The 25,241-nt window shown below is 60.4% G+C and overlaps 2 protein-coding genes and 1 pseudogene across 3 annotated transcripts in view; 2 read left to right on the top strand and 1 right to left on the bottom strand.

Moving 5' to 3' along the window:
* CFAP74 (cilia and flagella associated protein 74) overlaps positions 1 to 18,838 on the top strand; it is a 70,669-nt gene extending 51,831 nt beyond the window's left edge. Inside the window, exons 22-39 of the mRNA XM_063104296.1 lie at positions 2,243 to 2,371; positions 3,534 to 3,621; positions 4,410 to 4,583; positions 4,975 to 5,108; positions 12,344 to 12,620; positions 13,676 to 13,774; positions 14,292 to 14,431; positions 15,059 to 15,193; positions 15,333 to 15,442; positions 15,600 to 15,655; positions 15,760 to 15,879; positions 16,166 to 16,321; positions 16,954 to 17,095; positions 17,233 to 17,387; positions 17,621 to 17,753; positions 18,010 to 18,170; positions 18,418 to 18,552; positions 18,743 to 18,838. Of these exons, the coding sequence (XP_062960366.1) occupies positions 2,243 to 2,371; positions 3,534 to 3,621; positions 4,410 to 4,583; positions 4,975 to 5,108; positions 12,344 to 12,620; positions 13,676 to 13,774; positions 14,292 to 14,431; positions 15,059 to 15,193; positions 15,333 to 15,442; positions 15,600 to 15,655; positions 15,760 to 15,879; positions 16,166 to 16,321; positions 16,954 to 17,095; positions 17,233 to 17,387; positions 17,621 to 17,753; positions 18,010 to 18,170; positions 18,418 to 18,552; positions 18,743 to 18,838 (2,440 nt within the window). The remainder of the gene's footprint in view (positions 1 to 2,242; positions 2,372 to 3,533; positions 3,622 to 4,409; positions 4,584 to 4,974; positions 5,109 to 12,343; positions 12,621 to 13,675; positions 13,775 to 14,291; positions 14,432 to 15,058; positions 15,194 to 15,332; positions 15,443 to 15,599; positions 15,656 to 15,759; positions 15,880 to 16,165; positions 16,322 to 16,953; positions 17,096 to 17,232; positions 17,388 to 17,620; positions 17,754 to 18,009; positions 18,171 to 18,417; positions 18,553 to 18,742) is intronic.
* Positions 6,729 to 8,783, bottom strand: LOC134384903 (protein N-terminal asparagine amidohydrolase-like; annotated as a pseudogene).
* Positions 18,839 to 21,541: 2,703 nt separating the features above from the next.
* TMEM52 (transmembrane protein 52) lies at positions 21,542 to 23,433 on the top strand. 2 transcript variants are annotated; one of them, XM_063105057.1, is made up of 5 exons: positions 21,542 to 21,674; positions 21,762 to 21,805; positions 21,918 to 21,959; positions 22,543 to 22,721; positions 22,817 to 23,433. In XM_063105057.1, the coding sequence occupies exons 1-5, from the start codon at positions 21,597 to 21,599 to the stop codon at positions 23,080 to 23,082; spliced, it is 609 nt and encodes a 202-aa protein (XP_062961127.1). In that variant the 5' UTR covers positions 21,542 to 21,596; the 3' UTR covers positions 23,083 to 23,433. The 2 variants fall into 2 exon arrangements, with proteins under 2 accessions (XP_062961127.1, XP_062961128.1); XM_063105058.1 differs by lacking the exon at positions 21,918 to 21,959.
* The last annotated feature ends 1,808 nt before the right edge of the window (positions 23,434 to 25,241 follow it).

Below are 25,241 nucleotides of genomic sequence, written 5' to 3'. Positions count from 1 at the left end.
CGGGAGGGTCAGAGTCAGAGACAGAGCGGAAGATGCCACGCTGCTGGCTGAGAAGACGGAGGAAGGGGCCACGAGCCCAGAAATGCCACAGCCTTGAGCGGCTGGAAAAGGGGACACACGGGTCCTCCGCTAGAGCCTCTGGAGGGGACCAGGCCTGTGAACACCATGACCTGAGCCCACTGAGACCCATTTTACACTTCTGACCTCAGAGTGCTAAGAGGATGAGTTTGTGTTTTTTCAGGCCCCTGAGTCTGTGCTCAGTAGTTTCGGCAGCCACGGGAAACTCACACCCGCCGCTTGCCTGGGTCACCTCGTGGGTGCAGATGAAGCCCCAACAGGTGTCTTCACACGCAGTGTTTTGTGAGGGTGCCCAGACCCAAAAGCAAAACACCTTCTCCTGAAAAGCAGCTTAGACAGGAAGGGGGGCAAATCGGGGGCTTGGAGCCTCACAGACCCCACGCGTGGAACGGCTGTGCAACCACACCCAGACCACAGAGCGGGACGCAGACGACACCAAGACCCCCCACGGGCAGCCGCTGCCCTGGGACCCAGTGACGCCGTGTCTGGACGGTCATGCCCCGCTAGTGGGCAGCCTGCAGGCAACCTGGGGACGGGGTCCTTCTGCAATCAGCACGTCTGCAAGAGGGTCTGCAACCAACAGGGTGCCAGCTGCTTCCGAGGGGGAGTTGGGAACTTGAAAGAAAGGGCTCGGGTGTGTCTGCTGTGGGACAGGTGGACGGGCACTCTGCTTTGCAGGTTTACTGCAGGATGCACGGGGCTCTCGCGTTCTGACCAGCGATGCACCTCATGGCCGTGTGGGAGGGGAAGAGGGAATTCTGCCTTCTCGGACCCCCCAACACACACATTGGACAACATAAATTTGTTCAGTGGCTTTTAAAATTCAGTGTCAGTCATTTGTTGTTTTGTTTAATGAGGCCAGTTTTAGGGACGTGGGTGTAGCAAAGGTGTCAGTTCATGAAGATCCCTTGTCATATGTTTCCAGGGAAGACCACCAGCCAGCATGGGAAACAGAAGGCGGCAGGCTGGCTGCTGAGGGAGAGAGGGCACCGTCTAAGAACCCCAGGCAGCCGCCTTCCCCGTGGGGACTGGGGCCCGAGCAGCAGGGGCACAGAAGGCCCGGCCGGGCGTGGTGGGGGATGCACACTGTAGGGCCAGAGGCAGGTCACTGGTGGACGGAGACGGGGCTCCTGTGGCCCTGGTGGCCTATAGTCAAAGAGCAAGAGAGCAGAGAGACTTTTACCCTCCTGTCCCCTCCTGGCCAGAGACCCTGTGGACTGTCCAGGGCGTCACTGGGCAGCTGTGGGCGCTCCTGGAACAGGAGGCTGTTTCCCTCGGTGTCCATGGCTTCTGTTTCTGATTCGCTGTGGATGTGGCCTCAGGGCCGTGGCTGTGCAGAGGTGTGGGAGGTACTGGGCAGCAGGCTCTGTCCAGCCATGGGACACACAGGGTCATTCAAAGCATTCTGAGACACCAGAATACTCTAGAAGTTTCTGGAAGCAGGTGGTGCAGGGAACAGGCCTGGGCCTGCCTTCTCTTCCTTCGGGGCAGGGATGCTTGCTCCTGTGTGGGAGGACGGCCCCAGGGCGAGCAGAGGCTGCTCACTCAGAGCTGGGCGGGGAGCGTCACGTGGAAGCAGGAGGCTCCAGGTGAGCCCTGCTGGAGGCTGTTGGCCCGCAACACTGGAAAAGGCTGACTGGGGGCGGCCCCCGGTGATGGCGAGGGGCAGGTCCTGGGCCACACGCTGCAGCCATTAACCAGGGCCCAGCCATCCCGGGGCCTCCCAGCGTCCTGGCTTGTGCTGCAGAGCGTGTGGACGCCCAGCCCCCTGGGACCAGCCAGGACCAGCACCCCGGGCAGAAGGAGGGCAGCCCCCCAGAAAGAGGGGTCCCAGCTCACACGGCCCCCAGGCCCCTGCACCCAGCGGCTGCCTGGCAGTTCTCCCAGAAAACACTCCGCTTCTGAGAACTGATGAGGGCCATGCTTAAACTGCAGTGTAGTTATTTTTAAATATTCCTCATCAGATTTTATTTCAGGGAACCCACCCTTAACTAGCAGGGCTTTGAAGATTCTCTCGTGGGGAGGCACACGTGCCTGGCTCAGGCAATGTGCCCCAAGCTCCTGCTGACGGCTCGGCCGTCACAACTGTTTCCATAACTCACGTGACAAAGCACGCGCGGTCACAGCTTGAGCCCCCTGACCCGGTGCCCGCGGCTGCCCGCAGGTCGAAAGTGGCGCTGCGCCTGCGGTTCGAGGTGTGCAGGGAGCTGAGGGGCCACATAGAGCTCCTGCCCGAGACCGGCTACATCCAGGCCTTGTCGTCCTACTCGGTACAGCTCAAGTTCCTGCCCCGGTGAGTGCTGGGCTGGGGCTGGAGGGGGGCTCCGGAGGTGTGCCTCGTGCTGGTCACTCTGTCCCAGGGGCCCGTGACTGTCAGCGCCCCTGCTGCGGGGCACCTGCCCTGGCTCCTGCCCTGCCATCTGCATGTGTGGTCCTTGGGAGAGCGTGATCCCTTCCGCCGTAACTCCCTGCGGTCCTGTGTCGGGCTCCGGCACACGCTTAAACCTTGTCTCTTCACCTCCTTCTTGAGGCTGATTTCTCTGTGAGGTGCCCCCATCACCTGGCTGTCCCCACATCCATCCTGTGCCAGGGATCTTCTCAGGCTTCCTCAGAAGGTCCCCTAGTTTCTGCCTTTTGCCAGGTGGACTGTGATTATGTCCACTTCACGTTGTCTGGTGCTTTGGAAGCTACAAGTTCTGTTTTAAATTCTACTGCCAGCTGCCCCTCGAGCTGCCCTTAGCTCCTGCCACTTAGCCAGGGACCAGGACCGGGACAACCAGCGGTTGGCAGAGCTTGTCCCAGGGAGGCGGGCACAGCGGGCTGGGATGGGTGGGAATGGAGATTCTGCCTTTGGCATCCAACCTCGAGGGTGGAGCTGAGGTGGTTTGTTAAAGTCAGAGCTGCGCAGGCCAACCACTCGTGGTAAAGCGGATTTTCTCTTTCTCATTCGTATTTGTCCTAATATTTCTATAATGACACTAATTTCCTTCTGGTAATCAAAGATAAAAGTATTTTTTTAAGTGACTATGCATTTCAAGGGGCTTTTTAGAATTGCTTTAAGTTACAAACTCCCTATTAATTTAAAACATGACTATGGAATTTGCTTCTATTTATTTAAATACAATTGTTCAGAAACAAACCACGTCTCCAGTCAGAGCGCACTTGTATCGCGCCCCTGGAGTGATTTGCTGCTTGCAGAGACTCACCTCACATCTAGAGACCTCGGAAATCCGCAAAGTGCACATGTCACCCGTTGGCCCTACGCTGGCCCTACACCACGACATGTATCACATAGCTCTTATATTTCATATACTTGTAGCTCTTGCGTGATTTTCAAATTTCTGGCTCCAGTGCAATCTTGCATGATTTAAAAGCATCATTTATATGTCAGTTTTACTGTCATTTCACAAAATAAAAAGAAGAAATTACATTCTGGTGTGTCCTACCTCCTTCAGACTCTCCCTCCCGGAAGATGCAGGGAAGTATTTCGACAAGGAAAGCCGAATTCTGGAGGCCCCGATGACAATATGGGTGGCTGACCAGGTCTGTGCAGGGCACTTCCCAGGAATGCTGGGTGCTGCTGGGGCACAAAGGGCTGTCCTGGGTGTCCGTACTCTGAGCCTAAGCGAGGGCCCCAAAAGGCAAGGCACCTGGTTCTAGAGCCTGTCCTCGCTTGCCTTCTGGTGCAGTGCCCAACGCCTGACCAGCAGGTCTGCTCCGACCCACGTAGCCCCTGCCCAGGGCAAGGAAGAGAGGGTGCTCTTAGGCCAGAGAGAGGCCCCCGAGCCCTGTCTTGGGCCTGGCAGGAATGTCTCCCAGGCACCCAAGCACACACGTGTACATAAAAAGTGTGCTTCACACACTTAGGGCACACGTGTGTACACAGCCACATGTACATGTGCAAGCACACATAATATACCATGCACACAGACACACAAGTGTGTATGTGTGTGCACATCCCATGTGTACACAGAGGCACATGTGCACACACGGCACAGGAGCACACGTGAGCATGCACCATCTACACATGTAGACACATGCACACAGGAGCATACGTGTGCACACCATCTGCACACGTAGACACACATGCATGCACACTCCCACACTCTAGCTGGTCCCTCCTCCTTGGCACTACTTGTAAGTCTGCTTCCACCCCCTCACATCAGGGGACTAAAGGGAAGTGGGTCTCATTAGAAGACAGACCCACTGTGTCCCAGACACAGTAGCTGTTGGCCACAGGTAGCAAGAATGCTAGCACCTTTGTTATTTGGGGGAACATTTGTGCTAAACCACAAGCGGCGGGGAATGTGCTCTTGCCCTTTGTGCTTCAGATCAAGCCAGTGGGGTTCACTGTCCATGCCATCGTCACCACCTCAGACCTGGAGGTCAGCCCCTCGGAGCTGGACTTTGGCTACTGCACCATCTACGAGGCCATCAGGACTGAAGTCAGCCTCTACAACCACTCGCTCCTGCCCCAGGAGTTTGGCTTCGTCGGACTCCCCAAGGTACCACGTGGTCAGGCCCCCAGCTCCTTCTTCTCAGCATGTCCCTGTCCTTGTCCCCGCTGCCCCCTGCACTGGCCCCACCTCCCTCTGGTCCAGTGCTCCTCTCCCTTCCCTCCAGAACTTTCCCCAGCCAGGGCTGCCCCACTGCCGACCCTGCACCTTCTCCCTCACTCACGTCACAACATGCATGTCCACATGCAGACACTCTCACACACCCTCGTGTTCACCTCTCATGCTTCGTACTCACACTCATGCTCACAGTGACGTCCTCATGCACACTCACCTCTCACGCTTCGTGCTCACACTTAGACGCCCGCATTCGCCCCCATGCACGTGTGTCCGCACAGGACGCTCTGTTCTCACTTGGCCGTGGGTGCTTTCTGTTTGCCAGTTTGTGGACATCCAGCCCAACGATGGGTTTGGGACAATCCTGCCTCTGGAAACTTTGCAGCTCGATGTGATCTTCCAGCCCACCAAGGCCAAGGAATACAGCTTCGAGCTGATCTGCAAATCCGAGATTAACCGGTGAGCCTGCCAGGGCGAGGGGACACGAGCAGCCTGGAGCACCCAGCTCAGGGGGGGCAACCCTTCCCAGCCCCTCCATGCCCCACTGGCACCGGACCCTGCCTGCCAGGCTGACCACAGGGCTAGGGGCACTGCCAGCTGCAGGAATCTGAGACCTGGGTACAGACAGGCCTGGAGTCCAGGTGGCCTTGCACTCTGGCCCACTCACCCTGCTGTGAGTGGGTGTGGGTGTGTGTGAATTTATATGGGTGTGCAAGCATGTGTGTGTGAGTGCACTGAGAGTGTGCAAGCATGTGTCATGTGTATGAACATGTGAGTGTGCATGTGTGGTAGTGTGAGCCTGCGTGAGTGTGCATGCATGAGCGCATGTGAGAGTTAAGAGCATGTGAGTGAGCATGTGTGTACATGCAAGTGAGTGTGCATGCATGTGAGTGTACCTGTGTGTTTGCACGCATATGTGAGCGTACAGGTGTGTGTGGTGTGTGTGAGCATATGAGCATGAGTGTACGTGTGTGCGTGTGGGCATGTGCACAAGTGAGTATGTGTGAGTGTGTGCACACGCACATGGGGTGTACATGCATATGAGCATGAGAGTACATGCATGTGGGTGTGAGTGCTCGTCTGTGTGTGCACGACTGTGTGTACATGCATGTGAGCATGTGTGAGTGTGCATGTGGTATACAGAGTGCCCCCCTGTGCGTGGGTGGACCCAGGTGTCACCCCGCGTGCTCAGCTGCACTGTGTGCCAGGGCAAGTCTCTGCACCCCGAGCCTGAGAACGGGCTGACCAGGAGGTGCCGAGGGAGATGCACATGTCATGAGGGTGGCTATCCCTGCCACCGGGATTGTCAGCCTATGTTCTGGGGCAGCATCCAAGATGCTGTCCCCAGGCAGGTGTCCAGTCCAGCCCAAGGCCTCCTCCCCTCCTGGAGTCCCACCTGCCCATCCTCTCTTTTCTCTCTCCTGAGTCCCAGCAGGGGGGCCCTGGGTGAGGTCAGCCAGGCCCCTTCCTCTCAGGGACCAAGGCCCCTCTGGGCCTGGGGCAGGACAGGCAGGCTGCCCAGGATCTTCTGCCCCTGGGGAGGGCAGGAATGAGTTTGTGATTTGAGGGAGGAAGTGGGGAGTTGGAACCTATAGACAGAAGCAGCCCATCTGCCCTCTGCCACCTCCTGCCCAGGCATCTCAACCGCTGGCACAGCCCGCCCCTCCTGCTGGCTGCTTGTCACCTGCTGGGGTGTGGCGACACTTCCATGGCCTGTCCCCATCTCTCAGCCTCTGGAAACGAGTCCCATGAGAAGACGGAGTTCCATTTGCTTGCCTGTTGAGGGAGACCTGGTGAAGGGCCCCGGTCAGTCCAGGTTTGGCGATTTTGAATGAAGCTAAACATTCACGGTGGGTTGTAGCCGAGTGGCTTGCGCTGCCCTCGGGTGACTATCTAGGGACGGCTAGTTCATGTGGTGAGTTCGTTTTTAACTTTATTTATTTACTTATTTAGTTGTTTTTGCCAAAAAAAGATTTTACTTTGAAAGTCATTTGAAAGACACTGAGTAAAGAAGGAGACTTAAGGCAACGGGTACAGATTCCAAATTCATACTTTCCCAGCGCCGACCGACGGTCTTCGTCATGCCGAAAGTTGCTTTCTTTGGTGATTCCTATTTTCAGCTTCCTGGAGGAGAGATCTGCTCCCAGGAGCCGTCGTCGCCTCCTCCGTGGCACGCGGCTTTATCTCCAGGACAGGTGTTGGCTGGAGGTGGGCATCGCTGCAAAAACAGGGCAGATGTGATACGTCCAGCAAAGCGGCGGTGGCGGGGGCGTCACCCGCAGGGGACGTGGGAAGGCTCTCCCGGCTTGCTCGTCACCCTGCCGCAGCCAGAAGTGCACGCGTGCAAACGGCCACCGGGACCGGGGCCCCGTGAGCGTCACACGGCTCCCCCGCGGCCTCCTGCTGAAGCCGGCGCGGCTCGCAGCTCCTCCTGTCAACCTCTGTGGCCTTATCGTTGACGACAGCTCCACGGACCACTGGAAAGTGATATTCATTTCCCCACTTGTTGCTTAATTCTGTCACATGTCATGTCACTAAATGAATGTCATCTTCTTGTCTGTGGAATTCTGCGAGAAGCTGACGAGGAAGTTTTTGTGGCAACCACCTGTCGTCACTGACGCCTCCCCCGGGGTGCACTTCCAGCCGTCCACGCGGAGCATGGTCGGAAAAGGATTTTATGGAGCTCATGAGCAAAGGGACCTCAGCTTTGGTGTCAGTTCCGTCACAATGTGTCAAGCAGGTAGCTCGATTGTCTGTGTGCCTCAGGACCACAACGTGACACATGGCAGCATCATCAGAACCCAGCAGGAGACGGAGCGACCTCTGGGGAGGTCACTGCAGGCTCTCTTTGCTAATCACTCAGAAGGCCCTGGGTCCCACTTGCTGGACAGACGGACCTCTGAGAAGTCTGGCTCTTTCCTCCAGTGGCGGGTGGGCCATGCGAGGTGCCCGGCGGACTGTGACAGCCGGACCGTCCCCTGGACGAGCAGCAGCGCTGCAGAGGCGGCCACTGGGAGGGGGTGGCCCAGGGAGGGGGTGGCCTCCCCAGCCGGGGCCACCCACCACCCCCGCCCCTAGGGCTGCCTATTTTTAACTTTATAAGAAACTGCCCACCTGCTTTCCCAGCAGTGGCTGCCCCGGTCCACATCCTCACCAGCACTTGGTGGCCACGTTCTGTGCTGGCTGGAGGGGTCTTCCAGCGGGCGTGTGATGGCATCTCGTTGTGGCTCTAATTTGAATTTCCTTGATGACTAATGATGTTGAGCATCTTGTCATGTGCTTATTTGCCACGTGTGTATCTTCTTTGGTGAAGGGTATGCTTCTATCTTTTTCCAACTTTTTAAAAAAATTTTTAATTGAGTTTTGAGAGCTTTTTCTATATTCTGGTGTAAGTCCTTTGGAGGGAGGGATTATTGTCAATTCTGCGTGTGAATCCTGTCTGATGCATTATTATTACTAAAACTGTCACATCTTTGGCCAGTGAGAGCATCTTCAGGCTGGCTGCCGAGTCCTTGTGACATGGCCCTAGTGTCACACTCCCCGTGTGATGAGCCATCTCAAGCTGTCTGGTGCGTTTCCAGCCTGGGACCTGGAGTCCGACGTTTCTCCATGCAGCTGTGGTTTCTTCTGGTGGGAAGTGGTGTTTGGAGACCCCAGTCTGGGTGCAAGGGTGCCCATTGCCATTGGCCTGACCATTGTCTGCAGGTCTCTTCAGTGGGCACAGCTGGGAGCTCACCTCCCTCAAGGGCTCACACTGAAGCTCCCAGTTCAAACTCAGGACGGCTCGTGTCTCGCATCTGGAGCTCCTGTGCCCCACACTCAGAACCTCATAAAACCTAAAACATCGCGTAATTACGCATCTGTTTATCCCACATTTCACACAAAACCTTTCTCATAAGACCAGAGCCCGCACACCACCAGTGACAGGTCACAGAGAGCAATGTGACAGTACTCGTGCCTGCCCTGCCTGTCCTCTCCTCACGCTCTCTGGTTGCACGGCGTCCGCTCCCAGAGCTGCAGCCACCGCGTACCAGGGCTCCTGTGCACCCCGGGCTTGGCCCGAGCTCTGCGAGTACCTGGCGCTCCCCACCAGGCCTTACGCCCGTGTCTCCAGTCATTTGGGCTGGTGGTCATTGTCTGTCACAGTCCTGGAGAATATGGAACAACACGCTGTCCTTTCCTATGTGCTGGGGACAGTGTGCCTGAGCCTTTGGGCTTGAAATCTGGGTAGCTAAGAAAATGTTTCTTTCCTTGAGTATCTTAAATACATTAATTCGTTGTCTCCTGGCATAAGGCGTGTCTGTCAACGTCTGATGACAATCTTCCTTTTTGCCTGAATACCCAAGAGGTCTTTCTCTTTTTATTTAAACCCCAGTGATCGTTCAGGAACACAGCGTGGCGTCGGCTGCTGCGGGCTGGCTTCCCTCGGCCTCTGCAGGGGCCTCCTGTTGTGAATACGACGGATTCTTTGCTTTTCTTCCACATTTGCCACTTTCTCTTAAGTCTTTTTCATCACACCTTTTTACTTTTTAAACGTTTCACTTTCGTATTTTCTCTCAAAGACGATCCTCTGGGTTCCTTCGTTCCAGGGTCCCTCCTGCTTCCCCGGGATGTGTCCCTCTTTCCTGCCTGGTGACAGGTCACTTCTGTGCTCCCGTGATTCTGATTTGTGTCTCTGTTTCACGTCTCGAATTATTTCTCAAATCTTTTGAGCTGCGTTGGATTATCCCATTACACCGTTTGACTCTTTCCTAGACACTTGTCCCCGGTGTTTCGTCGTCTCTAGGAAGGACCTCCTCCTTATTTTCTTTTGTGTCGCAGCAGCTGTATTGTGATCTGGTCTTTTCCTGCTGCTCGTTTTCACGAGCCCCGATTCCTCCGGCCTTCAGGAAGGGCCCGGCTGAGGCGGCTCTCCTGGCCCCGCGGCTCCTTCAGCTTCTGTCTCTGCCGCCTCCGCCCCCTCTTCTGTTTTCAGATAATCCGGGCGCTCAGACGACCCCCAGCACGTACCCTGCGCCCAAAACACAGATCTCACGTTGTTGCCACTGTCGCCTCGGATTCCTCTTTGCTGCAGAAATAAACATCCCACCTGCGGGAGGAACTGCCTCTGTCCTGCCCCTTCCCCAGAGCTGACCCCTCCCAGGAGCCGCCCAGGTCCCTCTCGGTTCCCGCGTCTTACTTTCGCTCCCTATCTTCGCATCTGTAAACCGTGCACGCGCACAGACGCATATGACACACACAGCTGGCGTATGTGCGTGCACACCTGGAGTATGTGCATGCACACCTGGCGTATGTGCGTGCACAGCTGGCGTATGTGCGTGCACACCTGGAGTATGTGCGTGCACACCTGGCGTATGTGCGTGCACAGCTGGCGTACGTGCGTGCACACCTGGCGTATGTGCGTGCACAGCTGGCGTATGTGCGTGCACACCTGGCGTATGTGCGTGCACAGCTGGCGTATGTGCGTGCACACCTGGCGTACGTGCGTGCACACCTGGCGTATGTGCGTGCACGCGCGTGTGTGTCTGCAGCGTGTGTGCCTCAACATGTGCAGAGACGGAAGGTGACCGAGTGTGCCGCTGTGCCCGCCACTGGGGGGTTTCCCGGGCCTGGCGTCTTTGAGAGCTGAGACCAGGAGAAGCCCAGGCAGACTCAGTGGCGTCGTACTCCGTGTATTACCTACATTTTGCTTGTTCTACCCCAGCCATGTGTATTTTTGAGACTGGCCTGTGCTGGCACATCTAAGGGTTCCATTTTGGACGTGTTAAGTTTGCCTGTGAACCATCAAAAGCGGTGCTTAGTGGGAAGTTCTTAGCTCTAAGTTAATACATCAGAAAAGAGAGTTTGAACGATAACCTAAGCTTCCTTTTGAAAGATTAGAAAAAGAGCACAGGAAACTAAAATCAGAGAAACTAGAAGCAAAACATAAAGACAGGAGGGAAAATCAATGAAATAGAAATCAAATATTCCACAGAGAAAGACCACAAAAGTAAGAGGCTTTTGAAATAAAAATTAGTAAAATGTATTACTCCTAACAAGACCAATCCAAGTAAAAGAGAGGAAATCCAAGCTGTCAATATCAGGACATCCCCGTAGATCCTGCAAACATCAGAAAGATAAGGAGAGAGTATTACAAACAACTTTACGCCAGTGAACTTGACAATTTGAATGAAACAAATTCCTCAAAACGCAAACTTACCAAAACTAACACAAGAAAAAAAAACAGAAAATCTGAATAGCTGAACAACTGTTAAGGAAATCAAATCCAAAATTTAAATGCGTCCCACAATGAAAAACCCAGATGATTTCGCCAGTGAATTCTTCTAAACATTTAAACAGAAAATAATGCTGATCTTCCATAAATCTCCCAGAACAGAAAAAAAGAACATGCCCACTGGGCAGGGGACCAGTGTAACCCGGGGCCGAGCTGCAGCTCCAGCCACTCGGACCACACAGCCTGGGGGCAGGAGTGACCTCCAGAGTGTCCCAGAGCAGGGGTGTGGAGCCCGGACAGCAGCACCCGCTCCGCCTGGCCCGCTCCCTGGGCCCAGAGCCCCGTGGCGACAGGAGCGCAAAAGCAAGGGCGACGTTTGCTGCCCGGGGGTGAGGGCAGGCGTGTTTTGATCGGGAGGACCAGATGTGCCTCTGAGGTTAGATGGAGAATATTTTCCGCACATTGAATGAGCAAATCTTTACCTCAGAAGATTTTGGGGGGGAAGAAACACTTCAAGGCACCTGCTGAGATGAAAGCACTTTTTCGGCACCTGTGGTGTTGGCGACGTGTGCTGGGCTGGACAGCGAACACCGGGCCAGCCGTCTCTCAAGGGCCTGGGCTGAACTGGTGCCTCGAACTCATGAGGATGACAGCACCTGGCGAGCATCAGGAGGGCCTCGGGGATACGACGCTGTGGTCCGACGAACGATCCTGCTTGTCAGGGATTCGTTCTTCCCCGGCAATGGAAAGGAGACCCGGGTGACTTCCCAGAGGCAGGCTATTGACAGTAATGTCGCAAGATGTGCTACTGGCATATGAAGCAAAGGAATTCAAAGAATTGAGTGATGCTGGGGAGCAGCGTCCATTGAAACGAGAAGCCCTGGTCACTGGTGACAAGTCCCTCACCCGTGACACCTGAACCAACCGAGGACAACGACTCCGTCCATCCTTATAACACTTCCAACATGTTACTTTTGCTATGTAACGATTATCACATTTTACACATTTGTGTTTTTATCAGTTAATTGGGTGATTAATAATACGCTCAGTGACATCTCCACCCAGAAGTAATTTTCTGCCCTTTAGAGCCTGAGGTCACAGGACCTAGACTATCCATTGGAACCTCTCAACATACGCACGCATCTTTGTCACACACACGTGTGCTGGGCCAATCCTTGTCATCCTTAAAGCGTAGAAATATGTGTATTTCTGTCTTTCTTTTAACAGATGGTGGCGGGAACCAACCGGCTGTAACAGTGGACCCCCATGCTGATGTTTAAAGAGCGATTTTTCCATTTTATTTTTCAAATGTCAATAATATTTAACCAAGTAATCCAGAAACGACCCCTGTGCAGCTGTCTGGACTTGCGATTGCCTCAAATGCTCACGGGGAGACACAGCACTGGCAGCGTCCCGGGCGCTGTGACGGGGCCCTAAAGAGTCCTGCGTCCGGCTGAGTGCCACCCCCGGTCACTTCCAGGTGCTTCAAGCTGTCTTGCCGGGCCATGGCCGTCCACCCGCCCCTGGAGCTGTCCCACTACCAGATCAAGTTTGCGGCCACTGCCTTGTACAGCACCTCCGTGGCCACGCTGTACGTGGTCACCTCGCAACTGAGCATGAACTCGCTGACCCGCTCTGCGCCGCGCATGGGCTCGGAGGACGCCTCCCTGGTGGGGCCGGCGTCTTTCGAGTTCCTGCTACCCCCGGACTCGCCCGTCACCATCTCACCCTCAGTGGGGACCGTGCTGCCGGGGAAGGTGGGTGCAGGTCCCACGGGCGACCTGGGAGGTGGGGCCTCCAGGCCACCCTGCACAGGGGTCCCATGGCCCTGAAATGCAGGGAGCACCCCGGGGGCTGAGTCAGCAGGTGCCTGGCTGGGGGCTCCCGGTGTTCAGACTGAGGAAGTGTGTGCGGACCCCTGGACCAGCTGCACATCGATCTCACGGCGAGGCCACCAGCACCTCCTCGCTCAGAGTGAGGGTGTCGTTGGTCCACCTCATCCAGTGCCCCCACCCAGCTTCTCCTGATAGAGCAGAAAGGGCCCGGGCCTGGAAGGCAGAGCCCAGCCCTCCTGGGCACGTCCGTTACCGCCCTCTCTGAGCTTAACTCCTTACTCTCAGAAGTTAGGGGTAAGGGGCTGGCTGGTTAGCTCAGCTGGTTAGAGCACAGCCTTATAACACCGGGGTCAAAGCCTTGGATCCCCATATAGGCCAGCAGCCTGAGAAACAAACAAAAGTTAGGGGTGACGGCCACTCTGAGGGGTGCTGAGAGGACTGCGTGAGGACAGACACAGTTGAAGATGGGGGCGCCCAGCCTCCGGGAGGGCTTCGGTGCATGCCTGGCATTAAATTCAGCAAACGCTACTCAAGCACCCCTTCTCGTCTGCACACGGGGCAGTGCTTTGCTGGCTGTCCCCCTCCCCTCTGCTCCCGCCTCCTCCTCTCCCGCTTCCTGTCTCCCCCCACGTCACCGTCACCGCCAGCTTCGCCGTGCTGAGCCCTCCTCACTGAAACCCAGTGCTGAAAAGGAAGGTTCATTTCTCGCTCCTGCCTCACATGCAGGGCCCTGCTCTCAGCGCCTCCCGTCCCAGGGACCCCCACCCCACCTTCCTGGGGACAGTAGCCAGGGAGGGCCTTCTAGGCTGAAATCCCAAAGAAGAGCTGACCTTGATGAGAATCCAGGGGCCAGGGTAGAGCGGGCGCTGAGGGGCGCAGGGCTCCAGCAAGGGCCACCGCTGCCTTCTGGGCTCCAGGGGGTGGCAGGAGGCGGTGGCCCCAGCACCCAGGGCTGCCCTGCCCTGCTCTCCCCGCAGAAGTGCCTGGTCCAGGTGGCCTTTCGGCCCGTGCTGCCCGAAGAGCTTATCCGCCAGGAGGCCCTCCGGACCCTGAACAAGAACATGGAGGCCGAGTCGGTGCGTGGGCGCCGGGCGGGGGCTGGGGCCTGCGGGCGTCTAGCGCTGTGGGCTCGCGGCCCCGAAGGGCGAGGCTGCCAGTCAGGCCCTGGCCCAGTGCCATCCCTCAGCCTCACAAGCCGGCTCGGGGGGGAGGCTGGGGAAGTCACCGGGCCAGTATCCCGATTCTGGCAGATTCTTCACCCCTTTTTGTGCCTCGGTTTCCCCGTGGCTGAAGGCAGACACTGGAGTTGGTGAGCAGCCCTGTGGGGGTCTCTACTGGGGCCTCACGTGGCCTCCGGACGCTCATCTGTCTGTAGCTCTTCACCCCTGGGCACCTGCCGTCTGTCTCTCTCAGGGGCCGGTTGGTATCTGGGTCCCATGCAGTGTGAGCCCGCGGCTCCCGTGGTGGCCGCACTGCACCTGGCCCGGGCCTGCTAGGCTGTGCCCTGGGGGAGCCGCGGGGGGCAGCACGATGCCTGCTGCACTGAGGACAGAGCTCACGGGGCAGCCCCACAGCCTGCCGCTCCCCCCACAGTTCCGAAAAGACACGGCCACCCAGAGGAAGGACCGGCAGAGACAGTCCCTCTTCACGACTCGACTGCACAACCAGGACCAACCACTCCGGGTCTCCACCCCTCATACCCTAGACCTCCAGAAACAGGAGATCAAAGCCAGGTGGGCCCGGGACGGGCTGCCCTCCAGGCCCCTCTGATGGGACCCACCTGGCCCCAGTGAAGACTGTCCCCACAGACTGCCTGGAGCACAGCTTCATTGGCCCATGTGGCTGGAAGTCCAGGGCTGGTCTGGATCCAGACACTGTCTTCCTGGGCACCTGCCCACTCCACTGCCCTGGGCCTGATTTCCCTCCCTGCACGGGCTCGGGGACAGGCTGCTGCCCCTGATGCCAGCCTTCCTGGTGTGCAGGATGAGCCCCAGGAAACCTCCAATGGGCTTGGGTTACTTGCTGGCCCTTCCCTGCAGCCCCAGGAACATGGCACTCTAGTTAGGTGCTGAAGACACCTCCCCCACCTCCCATCTCATGGCTGACCAGGACCCTGGAGCGGGGAGGGGCCCCCACAGGAACCGGAGAAGGGAGAGGAAGCCCAGGGTGGCCCCAGTCTGCTGCCCCTTACCCCTCTGGCCTTCCCCGGAGAGGCCACTCTGAACCCAGGGCCCTTGGGAGCAGGTGTGGCCCTGTGGGCTGCACACTGGGGAGCCCAGAGCAGACCTAGGAGGCTGGGCTGAGCCGTGGGTGGGCGTGAGGGGCAGGGGTGCAAGTGCGTTTTGCTGGCTTCCTCCCAGCTCCGATGAGGACCAGACGGCACAGGCGGCGCTGATCAGAGCTTTCCAGGGGAAGTTTGACAAGTTTGTGGTCCCCTGTGTTGTGGCCACTGGTGACATCAAAGACAGGAAGAGATTGGAACCTCTGAGCTTCAGGTGCACGATGCTCTGGCCACGATGGGGTGTGGTTGGCCTCAAACTAGCTGTCCCTCCTCTGCTACCGACCAGATCTGGGAGCTGGGAGGGCACAGGGCTGCCCAGCTCTGCCTTCAGCGTGCCCTCCCCCTGCCCCCAGCCCCCACAACACCTTGTACCTGGAGCTGTGGTGTCCAGCAGTGGCACCGTCTGTCATGGTGACATCTGACAGAGGCAAGACCATCTTCAACTTTGGAGATGTCGCCGTAGGTGCGTCCTGAGTGGGCCCAGACACTCAGCTCCCCCTGACACACCCCTACCCCAGGGACCTAGGCACACCCAAGACACCACCAGTTCCCACACCCCAACGCAGGGCAGGGTGCTCCTTTGGGCCTAGGGACTGTGACCTGACTCTCCCCCATTTCAGGACACTGCAGCATCAAGAAAGTCTCCATCCAGAACATCTCTCCTGAGGATCTCTCTGTATCCTTGCCCACAGGCAGCCCGGGGGGTGGGCGGGGGCCTGGTGAGGGGCTGCGGCCAGGCCCATAGAGGTCAGTCCCCCCTCCTTGACACCGGGCCCCCAGGTGCAGTTCTCAGTGCTAAACCCCAATGGCCCCTTCCTCCTGCGGAACCCCTCTGGCAAGCTGCACGCGGGCGAGACCCAGGTCCTGGTTCTGTCCTTCTCTCCACACGACAGCATCCTGGTGAGTCCCAGCTCTCCCCAGGGCAATGCTGAGCCTTGGCCTCCCTGTACTGCAGAACCAGTGTGTTGGCCGTGGGCAGACACCACCATGTGCGCAGGCCCAGGCCTGACCGCAGGGTCTGCTGGCAGCCTGTCCTCGGGTTCTTGCTCTCACTGGCAAGTAAGAGGGGGCAGGCAGCTCCAAGCTGTCTCAGCTCCTGCACGACATGACCAACTGCTCTCAGGATGGAGGTCCCACGTGCCTCTGACAGACGTCTGCACCTCACTAAGGAACATGGTCTCCTTAGGCTCAAGAAACGCTGGACATCATCACCAAGAGAGGCACGCTCACCCTCACCCTCGTGGGCACCGGCGTGGCTTCCACGATTACGTGCTCCATTGAAGGCGACGTCCTCAACATGGGCTATGTGATTGCCCGGGAGTCTGTCTCCTCAAGCTTCAAGGTGAAGCACATGGTGGGCCCTGGTGCTGCCCCAGCCTCCCTGCAGAGAGCGGGGGTCCCACCTGGGGAGGGGTCAGCCCGCCTTTCCAAGAGCCCAGCTGGAGCCAGTGGAGGTGCAGATTGTCCCCACCCCCTCCTCCAGCAGCTGCCACCTCCGCTGGCCTCTCCAGCAGGGGGTACAGGGTCTCTGTTTCCAGAAAGGCTGAGGATGCCCCCTCCCCTCCAGCCCTCAGCCTCCCTGGCCCCCTTGGTGCCCCTCGTCCCTCTGCCGTGGGCCCCACACAGAGCCCCCTGTCAGTCCCTCTCCTGCTCTGCTGCCTCAACACTCACTCCTCTGGAGCTCAACCCAGGCACCCCTGGGGTGGGCAAGGGTTTGCAGTCTCTGTGGCGAGGCCACACTGCCCGGGCGTGACGGCGGGCCTGGCTCCCGGTGCCCCTCCGTCTGAGGGACGCACCAGCCTTGGCACCAGCCTGCTTCCGTCGCTGGCTTAGGTCGGGTCCTGGAAGCAGAGCCTGGGACGGGGCTGTATTGAGCAGGGGCTCAGGACCCAGCCGATGTGACGGCAGCAGGCGGCCAAGTCCCGGGCGCGGGCAGCAGGCCGGCCCTGACGGGCGGACGCGTGCTCTCTGCAGCTGCACAACAGCTCCCGGCTGCCGGTCAAGTTCTCCGTGCAGCTCGACAGCCTCTCCAGCGCGGGGGCCGCGCGCCGCCAGCAGCTGCCCCGCTTCCTGGCCTCGCCCCTCGCCTCGGCCGCCCAGAGGACCGAGGTGGTCGGTGAGCTGGCGGGGGCCGGCGGGTGGACCACGGGGCAGGCGGGGCGCGGGGCTCGCGGGCGGGCGCGGAGCTGGACGGAGCGGGGCTGGGGGCAGGGGTGCGGGGTGCAGGGCTCTGCCACGGCCGCCGGTCCCCAGGCACGCAGAACCTCGGCGGCCAGAGCGTGTTCAGCGTGGTCCCGGTCCACGGCGTCCTGGAGCCCGGGAGGGCACAGGAGTTCACCGTGACCTTCAGCCCGGACCACGAGAGCCTGTACTTCTCCGACCGGCTCCAGGTGGTGCTTTTCAAAAAGGTGCGGCCCCGGCCCTTCCCTGCACTGCCCTGCTGTGAAGGCCCGAGCAGCCGGCGGTCCTGCGGGCACCGTGCCTGGGGGCTCTGCGCTGTGTTCGCGGGTGTTAGGGGTCGTCCCTAGAAAAGCCACCGTCCAGAGTCCTGCGGGATTCTCACCCAGCCCTGCCCCCTCCCGGAGCCAGCCCCGCCAGCCACCGAGCCTCGGGGACAAGCCTGCTGCCCTTCGGTCCCCAGAAAATCTCCCACCAGATCCTCCTGAAGGGTGCCGCCCGGGAGCACGGCATGTTTGTGGAGGGCGGAGACCCCCTGGACGTGCCCGTGGAGTCTCTGGCTGTTACCCCTGCCGTGGACTCAGAGCACAGAGAGGGTGAGACCCCCCCGCCAGGGTGGGAGCCCAGCCTCGGGGAGCAGTTAGAGGACCCCCTGGCCCCCTTAGCCCACAAGTGGGTGCCCCCAGACCCAGCAGAATAGGGCAGGGGTTCCCACCCCCACCCCCAGAGCCAGGCAGGATGGCCTCTGCAAACCAGAGTTTTTGGGAGCATTCCAGCTCCACCCTCAGACCCTGTTCCTCAGCCTGACCCCGGACAACTCCTCTCACTCCCCCGGCCATACCCTCCACCCAGCCAGCTCCCGGCCAGCCCCTCTCTCTCCAGAAGCTGAGGAGATGAAGCCCATCCTGGTGACCCTGGACTATGTCCAGTTTGACACAGACACACCAGCCCCACCTGCCACCCGAGAGCTGCGGGTGGGCTGTATACGGACCACCCAGCTGTCTCCAAAGAAGGTGGGCACATCACTGCCTCTTGTGGCACCCTAGCAGCCTCCTTGGCCTCCCCGCACTGGGCAGCCCTGGCCACTCCTGGACTGCCCCTCACTGGGCTTGCCTGGGACTTCCTGCAGCAAGTGTGGGGTGGCAGCCTGCTGGTCAGAGCTGAGAGGGTGGGTGGAGCTGGGCATCCTCACCCCCCACCAGTCCTCCTCTCCTGGGAGCAGTGCCTGGCCCCCAGCCCCAACAGCCCCAATGCACACAGACAGTCGAGTTCAGCCTGGACAGCATCCCGTCCCTGCAGCACAAGGGATTCTCCATCGAGCCCTCCAGGGGTTCCGTGGAGCGCGGCCAGACCAAAACCATCAGCATCTCCTGGGTACCACCTGCCGACTTTGATGTAGGTGCCTGCAGGCTCCAGGCTCCAGCCAAAAGCTGGGCAAGATGACACTGCTGCCCCACCTCAGGGAGGGGGTGGCCGTGGAGAGCCCTGGGGGTTGAGGTGGGCAATGCATCGGGAAAGACGATGGATCTGCCCGGGGTGCCTGTTGGCTGAGGATCCCCTTCCTCCGTCCCTTCCTCCATTCCAGCCGGACCATCCACTCATGGTGTCAGCCTTGCTGCAGCTCAGGGGGGATGTGAAGGAGACCTACAAGGTCATCTTTATAGCCCAGGTGGTGACCTGAGGCTACAGCAGCCTCCCCACAGAGCCCCCCCAGACGTTCCTGCCCATCCTCAAAGCCCACTGCAAGCGTGGAACTGGCCAGACCTTGCCCAGGGGCCTGAGACCTGGGCATCCCCTCCTGGGCAAGTTCAAGTGGACAGCCCTCTGCATGGCCCATAGCCAGGGGCCCCTGTCCCATGGACACTTCCCTTCCTGCTGCCCTGGACACAGCGAGCCCAGGGTCAGAGCACCCCCTTTCCTGGACCCCACACTCAGAACCATCAATAAGGCTAGTCCAGCCCACAGTCAGTTCCTATCCTGAGCCCCTGGGAGCCCCCAGCCCCACCAGCACCCTCCCAGCCTTTGGAGGCCCCAGGGAGAGCTGCCCACACAGGCCTGTCAATAAACTCTGAGACAATACATGGAGGCTACAGCGTGGTGCCGGTGAGTTCCTCGCCAGGGAGAGCACAGAATGAGAGGTGGGGACAGAGCTCTGGGGGTGCAGGCCCAGGGAGGAGGGGCATGGGGCTCCAAAGCCCTGAGCCCCTCAGGCCTCACAGTTCCTCCCAAGTTCCAAGACCCCTGATGATCCCAAGCAAGGGGTGAGGAAAGGCTGGGGACCCAGCTCACGCATATGCTGCCCTCAGAGCCCAGCCAGGGTCCAGGGTGAGGCCCAGCTGCTGGCTTTGGGTTTCCACTTGTCTGAAGTCTGGGCTTGGCTTTCTGGGCTCTGACCCTCCCTTCAAGGGAGAAGCCCTCTACCGGCCTGCGAGAAGCTCCTGTGAGTTCAGAATGGTGCCTGTTCCCCAACCCCACTGCGCCGCCAGCTCCTACCCTCTGTAGTGTGGTTTGTTGGACACCGGCCATCCCCACAGAGCCCACCCAGCCTGGCCCTCCTGTCACGGCACAGCACACCCCTCCTGGCAAGGCAGGGGTGGAGGGGTGGTACAGCTGGTGCTTTCCTGGGAACAGGCCTCAGTGTCCTTAGTGCCTAGAAGCCTGCCATTGCCCCCAACTTGCAGCCAGTGACATTGACCCTGGAACAGCATTTTGCAGGACTTATAACCAGTGGGCCTTGGAGGGAGCAGACCCAGATCTCTTGCTGCCTCCACTGGAACTGCCCAGCCATGGCCCAAGTTTGCTTCCTCGACAGGTGGGAGAAGAAGGCAGGATCCACCAGGCCCAGGCCTCGGGAGGAGGTGGTCCCTGGAGGGCATTGTCCCCCGGGCAGGCCATTCTCTTCTATGCCCTGGCCTGGCTCCCCAGCTGGCAGGCCCATGGTAATCAGTGGCTGAGGCCCTGCCTAGATCCTACACGAAGGCAGAGACTTCCCCTTTCTGAACTCCAAACTCTGGCCCCAGGCGTCAGGCTGAATTTGTGTCCATCCATTCCTTCCTCGAACTCCTGTGCTGCGCCTCCAAGACTAAGCACAGTCAAGGCAGGAGGAGGAAGCATGACCAGGAGCCAAGCTCAGCTGGAGCTCAGTGGGCGAGAAGGGCCCTTGGGGGCCAGCACAGACCCCAGAGGTGCAGGACAGCTTCAGGCAGAGACCGGATGGTGGAGGGAGCAGTGAGGTCAAGGAGCAGGTGCTGGGCAGAAGAGCCAAGCAGAAGAGGCCCCGGCCTCAAGGGGTGGGATCACTTCCCTTCCAGTGGGGGACACAGGTGCAGACACCTACACACGTAGAGTAAGTCCTAAGTGCTGTAAAGAAAGGCAGGCAGGCACCGGCGGGAGCTCCTCCCACCCTCCCCTGGACAGACTACCCTGCCCCTCGCCTGGCCTGACCAGACGTGCTGCTGGTCCCACAGGGAGCAGAGGGCAGAGCCAGACTAACAGGGCACCTAGCCTGAGGGAGGGGTCAGGGTCAGAGGTCCTCTTGGAAGAAATGGCCCCCCGCCCTCCCCCGCAGCATGAACACAGGCATCCCAGGCTGAGGAAAGGAAGCTGGTTCCCAAGGTTGGGCACGGTCTTTAAGGCCAAGAGCTCCTGGAAAGTGGGCTGCATTCCAGAGCCTCGGTGGCCCTGAGCCAGAGGCGGGCTCCAGCCCGGTGGGCGGGGAAACCCGCCCCCAGGCACACCTGCAGCGTGGTGCAGGTAAGTGGTCTCGGACAACGCGCTTGAAACGCCACGGGTCTTGACGGTGGAACCCTCCAAATTCCCTTGAGCTCTGTGACGTGTGCGAGGTTTCATCCCAGTGGTCCTCGGGGCCATCCTGGGAGGCCGTGTGGCCCGACCACAATTTTCCACGCGAGCCCCCGAGGGGGCGCCCAGGCCACGCCCACTCCAGCTGTAGGACAGGCCCTGCCCCTCCCAGGTCCCCACCCGGAGACCCTGGGCCAGCGCGGCGGGCGGGGCGGCGCATCTGAGGGCGGAGCATTCGGAGGGCAGGGCCGGAAGTGGGCGTGGCCGGGGCGGGACTGCCATTGGGCGGGGCCTCGGGGCCGGGCTTCCCGCGAATGAGGCCTCCGAGGGGCGGGGCTCGGGGACAGGGCCTTGGCGGGAGGGACTCGGGGGCGGGGATCGGGGCGGGGCCTCGGAGGTAGGGACTCGGGGAGGGGCTCGGGGCGGGGCCCATGGGGCGGAGCCTCGGCGGGAGGGACTCGGGGGCGGGGCCCGGGGCGGGGCCTCGGCGGGAGGGACTCGGGGGCGGGGCCCGGGGCGGGGCCTCGGCGGGAGGGACTCGGGGCGGGGCCTCGGCGGGAGGGACTCGGGGGCGGGGCTCGGGGCGGGGCCCATGGGGCGGCGCTGCGGCTGTGTCCCTCTCGCTGTCCGCGCAGAGCATGGCCCCGGGGGCGCCGGCCGCCGCCGGCGGTCTCCTGCTGCTGCTGCTGCTGCTGCCGCTCCTGCCGCTGCCGCAGGTGGGTGGGGCTGCGCGTTCGTTTCGGGCCCCGCGGCGGGTCTGCGCTCAGGCTACGCCCCGCATCGGCTTACCCCTGTCCCCACAGGTGGCGCTGGGCTTCTCAGACGGCAGCTGCGACCCCTCAGACCAGTAAGTCGACGGGGGGAGGGAGCCGGGGCCTGGCCCGCCCTGTGGGGAGGCTCGGGCGGTGAGGTCGGCCCGGCCGGTGCCCCGCCTGCTCCAGGTGCCGCCGTCCCCGCAGGTGCCCGCCCCAGGCCCGCTGGAGCAGCCTGTGGCACGTGGGGTAAGTGGAGGCCGCGGCGCGGAGGCGCCGGTCCGACGGCTCACCCGGGGGAAGCCACCGGGGCAGGCCCACCAGACCCCACACCCACCGGGCCGCCGCCGCTGTTCCCCCATCCCTGGCCGCTGGAGGGAAGGCGCTGGAGCCCCGGCCGGCCGGAGGCCTTGGAGCAAGGCTTCAGCGGACCAGCCTGACTTCCCTTCACAGCCTGGTGGCACACCTCCCAACACCTCCTTCCTTGCCTCTGCGGGAGGCCCTTGGGATCATGGTCAGCAGTCTGTGCTCAAGGACTGTGCAGTCGGCTGGGGACAGTGTGTCCTGGGAGTGAACCCAAGGCCACCCCAGCCAGCCCTGGAGAGTCAGCCAAGGCAGGCCCAGCAGCAGGAGGCCAAAGCAGGCCAGCTCTTCAGTACACACTCTGGCCAGGGAGGTCTCTGGAATGGAGAGACATTATCTGCCTTTTGGTTTTTGTTTAATCCTGTCTGTTGTCCTGTCTTGGGTGGTTGGGCCATGACTGTCCCCAGGGTGCAGATGCCCAGTGGCCAAGGGTCAGTACAGCACTAGGGCCTTGCTCCTCCCTGTCCAGGCTCGTCCTGCTCGCTGTCCTCCTGCTGCTCCTGTGTGGGGTCACAGCCAGCTGTGTCCGATTCTGCTGCCTCCGGAAGCAGGCACATGCCCAGCCACATCTGCCACCATCACGGCAGGCCCGAGACCTGACAGTCATCCCTGTGGATAGCGACAGCCCTGTGCATAGCACTGTAACCTGTGAGTGCCTGGTGGCCCACCACCAGGGGGTGGCGGAGAGGCTGAGTGGGGTGAATACCAAGCCCACTGCTACAACCCTCTCTGGTTTCCTGCAGCCTACAGCTCTGTGCAGTACCCGCTGGGCATATCGCTGGCCCTGCCCTTTGGGGAGTTGGACACTGACTTCATGGCCCCTCCCGCCTACAGCCTGCGTGCCCTTGAGCTGCCACCCTCCTATGATGAGGCCGTCAAGATGGCCAAACCCAGAGAGGAAGAGCCAGCACCCTCCCAGAAGCCCAGCCCTCTGCCTCAGGCCTCAGGCCTAGAGAACACTCCAGGGCCCCAGGAGCCACGCCCCAATGACCAACCACCCTGGCTGTAGCCCTGGTGCCCCTTGAAAGGGCAGGAGAACTCTCCTGGAGCCATCAGGCCAGAGCTTGGATACTGGTGCTTGGGTCCAAGGACCCCCAGCCCACCCCACCATCCTTTCCCTGGGAAGGCCAGCCTCCAGCACATTGCTGCAGCCCCGGCCTCATTGCTGTGCAACGTCGGCCAGCAGAGCCAGCCTTGTGTTGACCACCCTCCCAGGCAGGCTGCTGCTTTCGGCCCCGGCCCCTAACCCAGACCCACAGGCCCTCAGCGTGGACGAGGCCCCACGGACCCAAGCCTTGAGACCTCAGGGACCGTGATGTCTGCAGCTTTTTGGAGAGAATAAAGTTTGTATCTAAGTGGTCTTTGCCTATACGGGAAGGTTTCTGGGGTTCCGGCAGCGGCTCTCAGGCAGCCACCCCTTAGTGCAGGTTAGGAGGGTGACATGGGGTCCCTGACCTGTGCCCACTCTGGCTTTCAGGCTGGTGTCAGGAGCCCAGAGCTGGGCAGTGGGTGGTGTCAGGTGTCATAGCGGAAGTGACCAGGGAGTGTACTGGTGGCCGGTCCGGGAAAACCCTTCCCTTTCTCCTGACTAACATCTTTGCCCCCCTTCCCCTCCAGGCTGGGGACAGGGAGGCACACAGCGGTCAGCTGGAGCATTTATTTGACACAGAGCCTGGCAGCGTGGGGTGGGGTGGAGTGGGGCGGGGCAGGGCGGGGAGGGCAGCGGGGTGGGCAGCAGCCTTCCCTGGGCAGGCTTCCTGCAGCCACAGCCGCTGCTCCTACCGGGCCAACTTGAAGGGCTCTCCGGCCATCGCGGTCATGAACTCCGGGGGCAGAGGGCCCGGCGAGCAGCCCCCGGCCCGCCCCGCTCGCCCTCGCAGTCGGTGCTCTCGTGCCCGTCCTTGGTCCCCTTTACCATCCGCTCGGCCTCGCCTCGTTGAGGGACTCCCCTGCGTTCGTGAGCGCACACCTGCCGGGCCCTCTCACTGAGCCACTCGGGCCACTCTGCCTGTCCCCACGCCTGCCCTCATGCCCGACTTGCGTGTGTTCCAGTCAATGTAGCCCTCGCCCTCCCTGTCGAAGACATGGGAAGCTGCCCTGAGCTCGGCCTCCTGGTTCTTGGACTTCTTGCTATAGATGCCCATCGGTGCCAGGAAGCCGTCACAGCTGAAGAATCCACTGTGTGCAAGGAGTGAGGCTCAAGTGAGGGGTGGGCTGGCCACCGCCTGCGGGCCCTTCTCTTGCCCGCTCACCCACGCAGGTGACCGCTGCAGCTGCCTGCCACCGCCCAGCTCACTGTCTCTGTCCATGTCTCTGGCCGTCGAGGCCGGCTCACTCTTGGTAGGGCTGATGCCCAGCAGGCTCACGAGCTGCTCCAGCTCGCCAGTCTTCACCTCCCCGTGGCCCTCATCGAACATCTCTAAGACCCCTTTGTGCTCTTTGATCTGCCCACCGAAGGGCACTCTGTCTACAGAGACATCACACCCGGCCTCACCAGGAGCTCCCTTTGCCTCTGTGACTAGAAGAGGGTTGGAGGTTCCCCTGCCCTGTTTATCCACTTTGCAACCTTCAGGTTATGTGGTTAAAAAAGGAGGCCCCCAGCCCAGAGCAGGTGGGATCCTGGTGTGGGGGATCAGGTGAGGTGGGCCAGGTGCACAGGAGCCTGGGCACAGGCCAGCTGTGGGGGGAGCAGTGGGGTCTGCAGGGAACAAGGCCCTAGGGCCAAGGCCATGGACACCAGGTGACACCAGGTGAAGGACACCAGGGACCGGTGTGGGAGGACCCCGACCCAGGCCAGGGTGAAGGCTCCCAAGGAAAAGGCCCCCAGAGCTTGAGAGACTGCCTGGGAAGCATAATCCAGGCCCCAGCCTGTTGTGGCATTCCAGGGGGACAGTGCAGCACCTGGCCACCGCTCCTGCCACCATCACAGCAGCAAGTCTGTGGGCCAGCTTTCAGAAAGGACTGCTCCACCCTGACCCAGAACAAGGGCAATGTTGGTGGTGGAGGGGCTCGGCTTTGGTCCCTCCCTCGGCCCCCTCCTGCCCAAGCTCACTGAAGTCCTTCCCCAGGTTCCCAGAGAGGCCCCCACACCTCCAGGCATTGGCTCAAGCCACTCCCTTTGCCTGGAGACCCTGTCATGGCTGAGCACTGATGCCAGCTGCGGCTGGA

This window comes from Cynocephalus volans, chromosome 8, assembly GCF_027409185.1.
Source record: "Cynocephalus volans isolate mCynVol1 chromosome 8, mCynVol1.pri, whole genome shotgun sequence".
NCBI classification, from domain to species: domain Eukaryota; kingdom Metazoa; phylum Chordata; class Mammalia; order Dermoptera; family Cynocephalidae; genus Cynocephalus; species Cynocephalus volans.
The sequence above is the reverse complement of the archived record's forward strand: the minus strand, read 5'-3'. Positions and strand labels throughout refer to the sequence as shown.

What these genes read in the sequence shown, in the direction of transcription:
- TMEM52 (XM_063105057.1), top strand. Translation starts at nt 21,597, where the DNA reads ATGGCCCCGGGGGCGCCGGCCGCCGCCGGCGGTCTCCTGCTGCTGCTG. An exon ending in AGCAGCCTGTGGCACGTGGG is followed by an intron (nt 21,960 to 22,542) that starts GTAAGTGGAGGC and finishes CTCCCTGTCCAG; the next exon opens with GCTCGTCCTGCTCGCTGTCC. An exon ending in TGTGCATAGCACTGTAACCT is followed by an intron (nt 22,722 to 22,816) that starts GTGAGTGCCTGG and finishes GGTTTCCTGCAG; the next exon opens with CCTACAGCTCTGTGCAGTAC.